The sequence below is a fragment of the Armigeres subalbatus genome, chromosome 2 (assembly GCF_024139115.2).
Source record: "Armigeres subalbatus isolate Guangzhou_Male chromosome 2, GZ_Asu_2, whole genome shotgun sequence".
Lineage (NCBI taxonomy): Eukaryota > Metazoa > Arthropoda > Insecta > Diptera > Culicidae > Armigeres > Armigeres subalbatus.
The window spans coordinates 74,936,886-74,950,249 of record NC_085140.1 but is presented as its reverse complement, the minus strand read 5'-3'; the positions used below and the strand labels follow the sequence as shown (position 1 = coordinate 74,950,249).

Genomic DNA, 13,364 nt, shown 5'->3' with positions numbered 1-13,364 from the left:
GGAGCCTACTTGCGGATACATGCAGCTTTTTATAGAGGTTTAACAGGGCCCACTGTCAAACCCCACCACATCCTAGGCAGGCGCCACAACTCGCAGATGGCCTGGGGAGGGATCGAACAGCTATGGTACTTGTGGCAAAACTGATTAGAAATATAATAACACTTTTAGCTTTTTAAACAATGTTACCGAAGTAGAACGCTTTCACTACATCATGTCTTTATTAACTTTATTTAAATAATTATTAATAATAGTACATCCACCACTGGCACACTTACCCTAACGTTCCTTATTCTATACCTCTTTACTGAAATATGTTTGGACACCTTTCGTAGCACTATTTTTCCAGGACGCAATGTGCATTTCGATTTGTTGATAAATCGACAAGTGGCTTTCATATTGCGAAGCGTACCGTAAACCTTCTTCATCGATACGGCCTCACTTGATTCCTCAACCGACATACGTTCGATGGTCGTGCTATATGCTGGTTTGGTGGCCACGGTATCCCATTTCAGACATGCAGAACAGTAGCAGTCTAGACCTGTGTTGCACACTTTCCCCGCAGGTAGACCAGGAATTTCCACTATTAGGGTACTTGAACGAACCAGATTGATATTCTGTGGTGATGTTTTATGCGTTCCAACAGTTGAATGGTCCGTTCCACTCGCACAACCTACAGGAAAGTAGTTATGAATGATATTAAAAATTATTTAAATATTACGTAACGCGAAATATGTTTAGTAAAATGTGTTTCAATATAGATCATAAATATAAGCATTTTTCTATACAGATTGAAATTCATATTGACAAAAAATAAAGCCTACCAAATGTACTTAGGGGTCCTAATACTGGCATGGAGCCAACAGTTAATTCCTGGGTAGTGCTACTGTCGTGTCCGTCGAATGTGGTATGCAATCCTGTGGCCGACGTGTCCGTCGAATGTGGGATATAATCCTGTGGCCGCGCAGATGATTCAAATCGGGGTTCTGAGAATTGATAAAGAAACACGTACCACTTGGTATGATTTTAAAGTGAAACGCGCAACTAAAATTAAATCTTACCAAATGAAACCGGTCGTTCCTCTCCCAATACCGGGAATACTCCTAATGATGGCCCATCTAACTCCTGTCGCAATGCCATTGGATCTAACGGAAGAGCGGAAAGCGGTGCAGGTGTGGATGACGAAAAACAGGAATCTGTACATTTGAAAAGAAAACACATTATGCACTTACCATTATTAAAATCTGATCTGATGTGCTTACCTGACAGCATCAGCGATTCATTCAGCAGCATTGGACGAACTGCGGGGCTCGGCTGGATATCCGTTTCAGGCATCGGTATTTCTGGCAATGGTGATGGCTCCGGAGGCAGCGGAAAAACATTCTCCGGCACAGCGATCGGTGCTGTCGGTTGTGTGACATCCTGCACTACTGAATTTGATTGATATACCTCTTGGACGGTCCTCCACGGATCCTGAAAGGTCCAGGCTAGTGGATCATCGATATTCACCTTGATTTTCTTCTGTGCCTCACGCTGCCGGGCAGCTGCACGTCTTTTGCACGGACGACCCATTTTACTGACTGCAGTACTTTTCCACTTTTGTTTTGTTTACACTTTTGACTGATTGAAACGAGCGTGGCAGGGTGGCCAGGACTCTGGTTTGTAATAATTTGATGGCAAAAAATATGAAAATATTCAGAATCAAAACGCGTTTTCTTAGCTGTTTATAGCATTTACGTATATTTTCGATGATCAATGTATTTTGAAATTCAATATTGTTGATGTATAAAGCTTTTTCCTATGATGTTAGGATATTTTAAATGAAATTATTTGGAGCAAATCTGCCCTCACTGAAACATGACCCATTTTACCAACACTATTGCAACAAAACGGGAGACTGGCTATACTTGCATATTCGTCCCAAACTTAACAGATCTAGCATGATTAAGTCTTTTAAGCGATCACAGGCAGTGAAGCTAAAAATGAAAATTTAATTTCAGTTTTGGCAGTGAAGAAAATAAATAGGCACTAATTGATTTAATTACAGCATAAATCAAGTGAATTTTGGAAGTGATTGATAGCCTAGAAGCATGCGCTTGCTGAATTTTTATTCTCATTGTCATCAGAATAGTGATAGTGGTCCAAATTAATGATTTTCTTTTGCCCTTTCGTGCGGGAGGTTGCAGCGATGGAGTGATGGTGAATTGATAACATCATTTCAATTCGCACTAATCAGACGAAATAATAATTCGATCGGGAGAAATTGGTGTTATTATCAAAGATGTAACATCTATGAAGTTCAAATATAATACATAATGCAGATTTATAGTAGGTAAGTCGCTCAAATTGAGACTTAATTTTGTTACTCGATCTTGCAGTGAAATTTTTGCATGTATGCGTAGTGTAAAAAAGGGCAAGGGGTGGTGAAGGGGAGCGATTCCATTTTGACTGCCATTATTGGACTCTGAAATGCTTGTCCTTAAGCTGCTGTTGGTTCTAACGGACAAAGGCATTCGTTTCAAGAATAAAAAAAAACCCAGATTAATCCACCTAGCGGTGATGGTGCCTTTCTCGTTTTTTTTCGAGTGAGTAATTTCTACGCACTTTTGGTATGAAAAAAAGTTTTTTGGGCATATCTACCGAGCCCATAGTCCGACCTGGCCAATTTTCAATAGGAAACAATGGGACATGTTTTTGCGTCGAATGCAACCTGTTGCGAGGAGATTGGTTGAGGGTAAGTGCTAAAAAGTGAGTTATAAATTTTTACGCGCTTTTTTATGAGAAAAAGTATTTTGACCATAACTTCTGAGCCCATAGTTCGATCCGGCCAATTTGCAATAGGAAACAATGAGACAGGATTCTGCGTCGAATGCAACTTGTTGCGAGCAAATCGGTTAAGTGTAAGTGCCTGAAAAGTGGGCTAGATTTTTTGCGCACATACACACACATACACACGCACACACATACACACACACAGACATCACCTCGATTCGTCGAGCTGAGTCGATCGGTATATAGCACTATGGGTCTCCGAGCCTTCTATAAAAAGTTTGTTTTTGGAGTGAACATATAGCCTTTACGTATACTTTGTATACGGAAAGGCAAAAAACAATAAATGTGACTGTATACGTAAATAATTGCTCCCATACTTGTATGCTCCAAAAACCATCCAATGAGAGTACAAACGATAATTCCTTTTTAAACCTTTCCAGAATAGAAATGGGATATTATTCAACATAAACAGTTGATCAAATTATTTTTAGTAGAATTTCCTTACAAGTCCAGATGATTAGTTTTCACTGTTAAACATAACTCGGTCTCTTGTAACTTAACAAATAGGCATTTTCTAGTCTTATTGTTGAGATCGGAGAGCGTAGATCTAAATGGATATAAAGTCGTGTTATAAGGAAGAATTGTTCTTTTATAGACTGAAAAAACTTATACAACAATAAAAAATCACTCTAATGAAAAAAAAAGTTGAATGATTCCAATATTTCTGCATTAATCGATTTCTCATCTTCGATGTTTTCTTTTTATTGATGTGACGAATTCCGGTAGTTTTCCGAAGATTTTACAGTGTGGTTGATCTTGCACCAAAAAGACAACCTTCATCATGACTGCATCAAACTCACAACCTTAAGGTCACTCCTGAAAGAATCCTGACAGTTTCAAAGTGCTCGCGTTTTCGGGGGCACACCACTCGATACGGAGGCGGCGGACAATTGTCATTTTTGTTGATTCAGCTTTGCTGCGACGCAGCATGCGTGAAAAAATAAAAATGACAGTTGTGCGTTGCTTCCGTATCGAGTGGTGTGCCCCCGAAAACGCGATTCTGTCAGGAGTGACCTTAAGGACACTCCTGACGGAATCCAATTTTCAAAGTACTCGCGTACTTCGCGCCATTTTAGCTGGCTTTTTGCTTGTCTCGGAATATTTTCATAAAATTAACAAAAGAATCTTTCGAATTTTGCCTGAAAAATCTGATGACCTTCTTCAAAAATTCTTAAAGTTTTTTCAAAATATTCATTTGGAAATTATTTCGAATTTTCCACGGGAACTATTTTAAAGTTTCGAGATTTTTCTTGGAATTACCAACAGAAGCTCTTTGGAAAAATTGTCAAATTTCTACAGGAAGATGTTCGGAATATCCACGGAATGTTCCTGTTGAGTTTCTGTGAAATGTTTTTCGAAATTTACACAGCAAATTCTTAATAATTGTAGAAGAGTGCGGCTAGTAGAATGTGCATTTTAACGCTGGCTTGCTCAGTCTAACTAGAATAATTGAGACGGCCAATTTGGTATGGCCATCGTTAAAACATAAAATGCTTCAGAATATCCGCGGGAGACTATATGGAGTTTTCAAGGGAAATTCTCTGAAATTTTTACAAGAAATTCTCCGGAATTTCAAAGGAAATTCGTTAAAATTTCCGCAGAAGGTTGTTCGAAATGTAGATTCTAATAATAAAAGTTTTTTTTAAAGTTGTTCGAAATGTAGATTTTAATAATAAAAACTTTGTATTTCAACGGATAATTGCTCGGAATGTTTAAGGTCACTCCTGACAGAATCGCGTTTTCGGGGGCACACCACTCGATACGGAAGCAACGCACAACTGTCATTTTTATTTTTTCACGCATGCTGTGACGCAGCAAAGCTGAATCAACAAAAATGACAATTGTCCGCCGCCTCCGTATCGAGAAAAATGGATTTCTAAGAAAAAATTTTTGTACACGCTCGATAACTGCAAGTCATTTAACTGCAATGTGCGAGTAAAGACTATATATTCGCTCCAAAACCAAACTTTCTATCGGAGGCCCGGAGACCCATAGTGTTACATATATACCAATCGACTCTGTTCGACGAGTTTTTTGTACTTACCCTTAACCGATTTACTTCAAACAAGTTGCATTCGACGGGGAATCTTGTCCCATTGTTTCCTATTGAAAATTGGCCAGATCGGACTATGGGCTTGGAAGTTATGGCCAAAATTCTTTTTTTTAATAGTAAAATGGTCTAGCTAATTTTTCTGCAGTTACTCTTAACCGATTTACTTGCAACAAGTTGCATTCGACGGGAAATCCCATTATTTCCTATTGAAAATTGGCCGGATCGAACTATGTTGAATAAGCTTACAAAAAAGTGTTGGTCACTTTTCTTGCCCTTTTCCCTAGATTTTTGTTTGTTTGTTGAACATTTGTTCAGCACATTCAAAGTTAATTGCCTATATGCCAGGTATTAAGCCACCCGGTGTGGAAATTAATTACTATGTCTGAAACTTGATTATGCATATGTACAACATGTGATAGATTTAGTTCGGAAAAGGTTTTGGAGGGTAACCGCCCCTTCACCGAAGGGGCGGTTACCCTCCAATACCTTTTCCGAACTAAATCTATCACATGTTGTACATATGCATAATCAAGTTTCAGACATAGAACATTTGTTGTTTCCGATGTATCGCAAATTGGAAGTGATATTGGAATTCGAGTTTTGGACACATGGCTCCGTAAGAAGGGCATCGAGATGGTCAATTTGACCAAGTTCGCTAACCAGTCGGAAAAAGGAAGAAAATCAAAATCAAGTGACCGGAATTTGCTTAGCTTAGCTTAGACTTAGACTGACTGTACATATCAATGGTTGCTACTCCGTGATTGATCAGAGCTGGTGCAAATTGCACTTCGATCCAAGTGAATAGTGGTTGGGGTTTACCATCTATACTCGAAGTGCACGTTTCAGCAGCTCGCACATGTTGATCAATAACGGCGCCGGCCAAGTCCTTACAGTCAGTTGGGAATGGAAGGGAAAGTAGTGTGCGGTAATTGTTGCTACTAGAGACCGAGAAAACCTCTGCATCTCCACAATTACTACGGGAAGGAAGTTTTGTTAGTTGGGTAGGGTAATCAGAAACATAGAACTTCTATTCTACCTCTTTCGAATATTAGCATTTCCTTATCTTGTTTAATTATTCATCCTTCGCCAGGATAAACAATCGTTTTGTTTTGTTCGTGTATTATCACAAACAAGAAAAACTAGATGCCCAACAAATAATTAACATGTGTGTGATCTCTTGATCAGAATCTGTTGGCGGATTTACAACCATGTTAGAGAACAAATAGGACGCTCAGGAAATGGTGAGACGGATCTTCTTCCATCTCAGCACATTGAACTAAAATCAGGAAGTGACGTAACATATTTGGAATTTATTTCAGCGTTCGATCCAATGCACAGAATAGGTGAATATTTCGATTTTTTTTTGTTTTCTCTTGAAAATTTGCCATATCTATGGGATCGAAAGTGGCCAAAATACAGTTTTATACGAAAAAAATCGCGTAAAAAATGTCACTCATTTTTCAGGCATTTAATGTTAACCGATTTGTTCGCAACAAGTTGCATTCGACGCAGAGTCCTATCCCATTGTATCTTATTGAAAATTGGTCAGATCAGATTATGGGCTCGGAAAATATGACCAAAATACCATTGTTTTGAAGAAAATCGCGAAAAAAAATTCACTAATTTTTCAGACATTTATATTCAACTGATTTGCTCGCAACAAGTTGCATTCGACGCAGAATCCTGTCTTTTTGTTTTCTATTGAAAGTTGGCCAGATCGAACCATGGGAAAAGAAAGTTTTGGCCAAAATACAAATTTATACGAAAAATCGCGTAAAAAGAAAAAAACCATAACCGATTTGCTCGCAACAAATTACATTCGACACAGAATCCTGTCCCATTGTTTCTTATCAAAAATTGGCCAAATAGGACTATTGCCTCAGAAATTTTGGCCAACATACCATTATGACCATAATACACTTTATTGAAATAAAATACTTATTTTCAAACCTGTATAGCAAAAAACCGAACGGCATTTTCAGTCTAATGACCTGTTAGAGCAAACAACTTTTTCAGTGAAAAAAATATTTTGAGCTTTTCAGTGGTATGTCTTCACTTGTCATAAGACGAGTTTGTACAATCCCATTCAATTCCACCACTTAATTGTACCTTGATAGATACGTGTTTTGACCTTAACAGTAAGGTCCTCTTCAGTGTCTCGTACTTGACTCAACTTTTTCATCAAAATTACCAGTTCAGCCGAATGTTCCTTTCGGCTGTATGTCGCTTTCGGCCAAACTACATTTTTGGTTGAACAATTTGCGACCTGATAACAGTTTCAGATGAACGTTCAGTTCGGCTCGGTCAAATGGAATTTGACTATTTTTCTTCTGGCTTAAAGGCTAGTATAGACTTTGAAAGTAGAAAGATTACGGAATTTTGTACAATTGTCATATGACAAAAAGGCCATCCCGCCAAACGAGTTGCCTTTTTGACCATATTATTCATTCAGTAATTGACATGTGGCCGTTAGCCAAGAAACATTTTCAGCCAAATGACTAAAAGGCATTTCGCCTAATGACTTTTGTGGCCAAACGATCGTTTTGGCCAGAAGACTTGTTAGGCCAAACGGCTTTTTCGGCCAAATAACGAAGATTCTACAGTTACCAAGAAAGGCAAAAGTAGAGCAAACGGATTGATTCAACGGCAACAGACCCGGCAAAGAATGGATGGCATCATATGCCCAATCTATAAGAAAGGGCACAGACTAGAGTGTGCCAATTACAGAGGGATCACCATTCTGAACTCGGCTTACAAAATCCCGTCGGGTATCCCGTTTAACAGACTGAGACCGCTTGAGGAATCCTTCGTCGGCGAATACCAGGCAGGTTTTTGTGAGGGCCGATCAACGACGGATCAGATATTTGGCCTGCGGATGATCCTTGATAAATTTCGGGACTCACCATCTGTTCATTGATTTCAAAGCAGCGTACGATTCAGTGAAGAGAAATGAGCTGTGGCAGATGAATCTATGACAAAAGGTCGAAAGACAAAAGGTCGAAAGGACAAAAGGTCGAAAGACAAAAGGTCGAAAGACAGAAGGTCGAAAGGACAAAACGTCGAAAGGGACAGAAGGTCGAAAGAACAAAAGGTCGAAAGGAACAAAAGGTCGTAAAAGACTAAAGGCCGAAAGGGACAAAAGGTCAAAAAGGACAAAAAGGTCGAAAGGGCAAAAGATCGATCAAGAACAAGCTGATAACAAGTTTTGTGCATTCCAAATAAATTTGTGAAATGCATTTAACTACAAACAGAAATTACACACTCATCACATTAATCAAAGTTGAAGAATGATCCATTTTCAAAGAAGGAGTAATGACTATGAAACAATTCTATGAATATCTAGATAATCCTATTAGCGATAACAAAGATTGTTAAAATAAAATCTGTATTGCACAAGACAGAGTTGTCCTATACAGTTTGCAAAAAAATTGCTCTTTAATTTTTCACCATTTTTAACAATCAAATAAAATTCATTCAATGAGTGTAAATAATAGATTGATGCTAGGTTTTCTGAATGTTACTTCGATCTGTCAAAATAGTGCACGCCACAGCCATGCAGACGCGTGCATTAAAAATACACCTGCGTGTAATACACGCCAGTGCATTTGATGTGCGGCGTGCGCCAAATCAAAGTGACATTTAGAAAACTCAAACATCCATCTATTAGTTGTACTCACTGAATGAATTTTATCTAATTGTTAAAAATTGTAAAAAATAAAACAGCAGATTTTTTGCCAACTGTGTAGGCCAACTCTGTTGCGAGATTGATTCTTTCCGTTTCAGTTTCTTGTCTATTTCGACCTTTTGTCCCTTTCGTCTTTTTGATCTTATTGATATTTTTTTCGACCTTTTGTCCCGTTCGACGTTTTGTCCTTTCGACCTTTTGTCCTTTCGACCTTTTGTCCCTTTCGACCTATTGTCCTTTTCGACCTTTTGTCCCTTCGACCTTTTGTCTTTCGACGTTTTGTCTTTCGACCTTTTGTCCTTTCGACTTTTTGTCTTTCGACCTTTTGTCCCTAACCCGTGGCAGATAATGTCCGAACATGGTTTTCCGGCGAAACTGATTAGACTGATACGTGCATCGCTGGATGGCTCGAAACCAAGTATTGTGATTGCAGACAAAGTGTCAACCTCGTTTGTGACCTTAGACGGATTGAAGCAGGGTGATGCACTTTTGAATTTATTGTTCAACATTACACTGGAAGGCGGTATTAGGAGATCTGGCGTGCAGAGGAACGGCACTATCATTACACAGTCGCATATGCTCCTGGGCTTTGCGGACGACATCGACCTTATTGGAATCGATCGCAGAGCAGTAGTGGAGGACAAAAGCCCCACTGAAGAGGGAGACGGTGGGGATAGGCTTAACCATTAACTCTACCAAGACAAAGTACAATCCTCGGAGGGAAACTAGAAAATGGTCACTTGTCATAAGACGAGTTTTTTATTTTTTTTTTTTTATTTATTTATTTGTTTTATTTCTGTTTTCCTCAAGGAGTAGGGAAAAGCCCATGGGAGTGTAACTAATTTGAGGTCACTTCTCCCACAGGCATAAAACCTTCTCATCTTTTCAACTGTAATATTGACATTATAAAACAATGTTGCAACTTCCAGTGAGCTATGCTCTGTGAAGGAAGTTCTATGAATCAATCAATTACATAACATTAACATTAGGTAGGTTTACTATAAACTATACATAATGCATATAACTTAAAAAACAATTTATCGGCTGTGATGATTGACAGTTGACAGTTGTCAAGATACAATTAAGTGGTGGAATTCAATGGGATGGTATAAACTCGTCTTATGACAAGTGAAGACATTCCACTAAAAAGCTCAAAATAATTTTCTTATAGAAAATGGTGTGTGGCGCAGATGCATGAATCATGAGCTGTATCAAGTATACAATGAAGAAAATATTGTGAATCGTATAAAATACGGCAGACTTCAGTGGGATGGTCACTTAGTGCGAATGTCGGAAGAAAGAATAGCGAAAACAATATTCAACAGAGAACCAGATAGGGGCCAGCGACTTCGTGAAAGGCTACGGACACGCTGGCTGCACGCAGTGGAATCAGACCTGTGGACCTTGAACTTTCGGGGAAACTGGAGGAACATCACCCAAAACCGACGATTATGGAGCTCTACAATACGCCAGGTATAGGAGAATCGACGCTGCAGCCAACCAGGTATCCAGGTATCCAGGTATCCAGGTATCCAGGTAGGTAACCAGTTCAGCCATCTGGTGCATTCCGCCAGTCGAATTTTGATGCAAAGAATTTCCTGTACAAATCCAATAAAAATCCTTAAAAATTTCGAGCAATTTTCCGTTGAAATTCCTCGTGGAAATTTCAGGGAGTCTTCCGCGGATATTCCGAAGAATTTTCTGTTTTAACGTTGGCTATGCCAAACTAGTCGTCTTAATAAATCTAGTTTAAGAAAGCCAACACATATTTTGAGAAGTATGTACTCAACAGAAACTCAACAGGAACTTTCTGGGAATATTCCGAATATTTCCTGTAGAAATTTGGATCACCTTCCCGTGAATATTATGATTAGATTTTTATGTAAAATCCGAAGAATTTTTCGCTGAAATTCCAAACAATTCCCTTTGGAAATCCAATGAGTTCCACTTGATAATTCCAAAGAATTTTCGAATCTTCAAAGTAGCTTCCGTGGAAAATCTCAGAATTTCCAAATGAATATTCTGGAAAAACTTTAAGTATTTTCTGAGGAAGTTGGTCTTGTTTTCCGGTGAAATTCTAAATAATTTTTCGTTAATGTCTTGAAAATATCAAAAATGACCAATTCAGCCGAACGACACTATGGACCGAATGTCATTTCCGGCCAAATGGCGCTTTCTTCCAAACGACCATTTCGGCCAAAGGTAATTCAGTAAATTGAGCTAATCGACAAACCGTTATTTTAAGGTAAATGAATTGTTCGACCAAATGACATTTTCGGCCAAATAACTTTAGGCCACTTAATCTTTTACCAAATGGTCTATTTGGTTAAACGAAATATTCGGCAGAACAACTTTCAGCCTTATGGTCTTCGGCCAAATGGCTTTCTGCCAAACGACCCTTTTTCGTTCAAAAATTCAATTTCAACGATAAATTCTTTGATTTTCAGCGGGAAATCCTTTGCAATTTTACACGAGTTTTTTCTTAGTTTTTCGAAATTTCAATAAAAACCCAGATTAATCCACCTAGCGGTGATGGCGCCTTTCTCGCGTAAAAAGGTAATAAATGTAGCCATTACGCTTACACCTCGATGATGTACAAGGCAAAACAGTTACACCGTCTAATGTTATGATAGAAAATTTACACTAGTAGACGACAGATGGCGCTGCCAAAAGTTTCTCGAATTTCCTATGATCGAATTTTGACTTTCGGACAATTTAGTACTATGTACATAGTACTATGAAACTGAACGAAGAGCATACTTACGCCTAAATGCGTGCAACACGAGCATCTTTATAGTACGATGAAACTCTTAATGGGAAGCCACGGATAAAATATTCATAGATGCAAGGCATTTTTCATAACACATTATTGTTCTATGTGACTATGTCTCATCACTATTTTAATATTATCTATTTTTAGCAATTTGCAATTATTATGAAATTCAATAGTGATCAACAGCGTTTTAGTCTCTGTCGGATGCAACTTGTTGCAAGAAAATCGATTAAGAGTTTCTATGTGAAAATTTGGCTAATGTTTTTATAGCTTTTCTGCACACACATACACACACATACACACACACACGCACACACGGACAGACAGACATTTGTTCAGCTCATCGAGATTAGTCGAATGGTATATAACACTATGGGTCTCCGGGACTTCTATCAAAAGTTCGATTTTGGAGTGAAATGATAGCCTTCCGGTACAACTTGGTTGCACGAGAAAGGCAAAAATTGTATGGAGTTTTTAAGAAAATCATTGGCATCTTCATGAAGATTCTCTGGAGTTTCAACGTGATGTTGTAGGGATCCATCAGGAAATTCCACGGAAAATCGACTGAATCTATAGATCAACTGTATTATAGATCAACGGCGTGACAAATGTTAAACGGCGGAGCACCGATGCAAAAATGTCAGCGGCGGCGTCCTATAACTGCCGGCGGCGGCGCACACCTCTCATAGCATTTCGATTCCGTGATGCCAACCGCATTCCCCGTCGAATGTAACTTGTTGCGAGTAAATCGGGTAATGCTAAGTTCCAAAAAGTGTGTCTACAAAATTTGTACACATACACATATACACACTAGAGTGGGGCGCAGTTGTATGGAAAAACTCAAACTTGGTCCGATCAAGTTAGATCAAGGTTTTTCTGAATCGTTTTGGGACCCCAATCCACTGTGCGAAATTTAGTATGGGAAAACGTACTTTTTAACATTTTTGCTTTTTGCGGCTTCAATTTATCATCAATCACGTGACTCAATACGTTAGCATATAGTCTGGAAGATGCCGAAAGACTTTGCCGAAGAAGGTACGTACCTGGAAGGCTGGAAGGTCTACAAAAAAAATGTTATTACGTTTCGAAAATTAATTGATCAAACCATATGCAAGAAATCAATGTTTCTGCCAGCACTACCGGACGACCTATGGATATCGAAGGGTAAAACCCATCTTCCTTCTTATCGGATTTTTTTCTTTGTGAAATGATTCCGGATAGCTCCCTTTAGCTCTAAAGCCCTATAAGATCAATTATTTTGAAATAACACTCAGTTAAATTATTGGTCTACGTAGTTCGGCAGTGCTGGCAGAACAAACGATTTTTTGCATATGGTTTGAACACTCAATCTTCGAGTTTTTCGGCATCCTTTGGGGTATACTTTAACGCAATGTGCCACTTGGTTTACGATGAATTGAAACCTCTAGTAGTAGAAATGCAAAAATATACGCTCTCTCATACTAATTTCCATACAAACTTCAAACGCGATGCGGAAAGCGAGGAAGCAACCACAGTTGTTCAGGACCCAGAATGGCTTCGAAAAACCATTGATTTGAAAAAATGAGCATGACACCCCACTCTAATACACACACACTTACAAACATCACCTCGGTTCGTCGAACTGAGTCGATAGATATATAACCAGGTCTCCAGGTCTTCTATCAAAAGTTGTTTGAACGGCTACTCTGTCTTACAAATTCACAATGAGATTATTATCTACTCAACGTTTCCACACAGGGAACGTCGAAACGTAGGGTAGATAATAAACTCGTTGTTAAATTGTAAGACTGAGTAGCCGTTCAATAAATATAATATAAGAACAGCTTCTCAAGGTTTAAACAAACGCAAAAGCCTAATATTTCATGCCTCTGCTTACCAAAGGAAGACAATTAGATACAAAATTGATAGATATTTTTTCACTATTATCGTTTTCTATCGCATTCGTTTGAAAATCCTCCACTGTGGATCATCGTCAGGAAACGCTTCCTCTCCTGGTTAGGTGGTAGCGCTTAATTGCAACTTTC

General features: G+C 38.7%; 1 protein-coding gene across 1 annotated transcript; it reads right to left on the bottom strand.

Annotated features, from left to right (window-relative positions):
• Positions 1–230: 230 nt before the first annotated feature.
• On the bottom strand, positions 231–1,855 carry LOC134209043 (uncharacterized). The gene is made up of 4 exons (XM_062685027.1): positions 1,260–1,855; positions 1,059–1,193; positions 822–983; positions 231–670 (listed from the first exon to the last, which is right to left on the bottom strand). The coding sequence occupies exons 1-4, from the start codon at positions 1,567–1,569 to the stop codon at positions 231–233; spliced, it is 1,047 nt and encodes a 348-aa protein (XP_062541011.1). The 5' UTR covers positions 1,570–1,855.
• Between the last annotated feature and the right edge of the window lie 11,509 nt (positions 1,856–13,364).

Excerpts from the sequence above, each read along its gene's own strand:
- LOC134209043 (XM_062685027.1), bottom strand. The coding sequence starts at position 1,569 with ATGGGTCGTCCGTGCAAAAGACGTGCAGCTGCCCGGCAGCGTGAGGCA. Across the intron at positions 1,194-1,259 it reads TGAATCGCTGATGCTGTCAG|ATTCCTGTTTTTCGTCATCC; the intron begins GTAAGCACATCA and ends TCAAATGTACAG. Across the intron at positions 984-1,058 it reads GGAACGACCGGTTTCATTTG|AACCCCGATTTGAATCATCT; the intron begins GTAAGATTTAAT and ends ATCAATTCTCAG.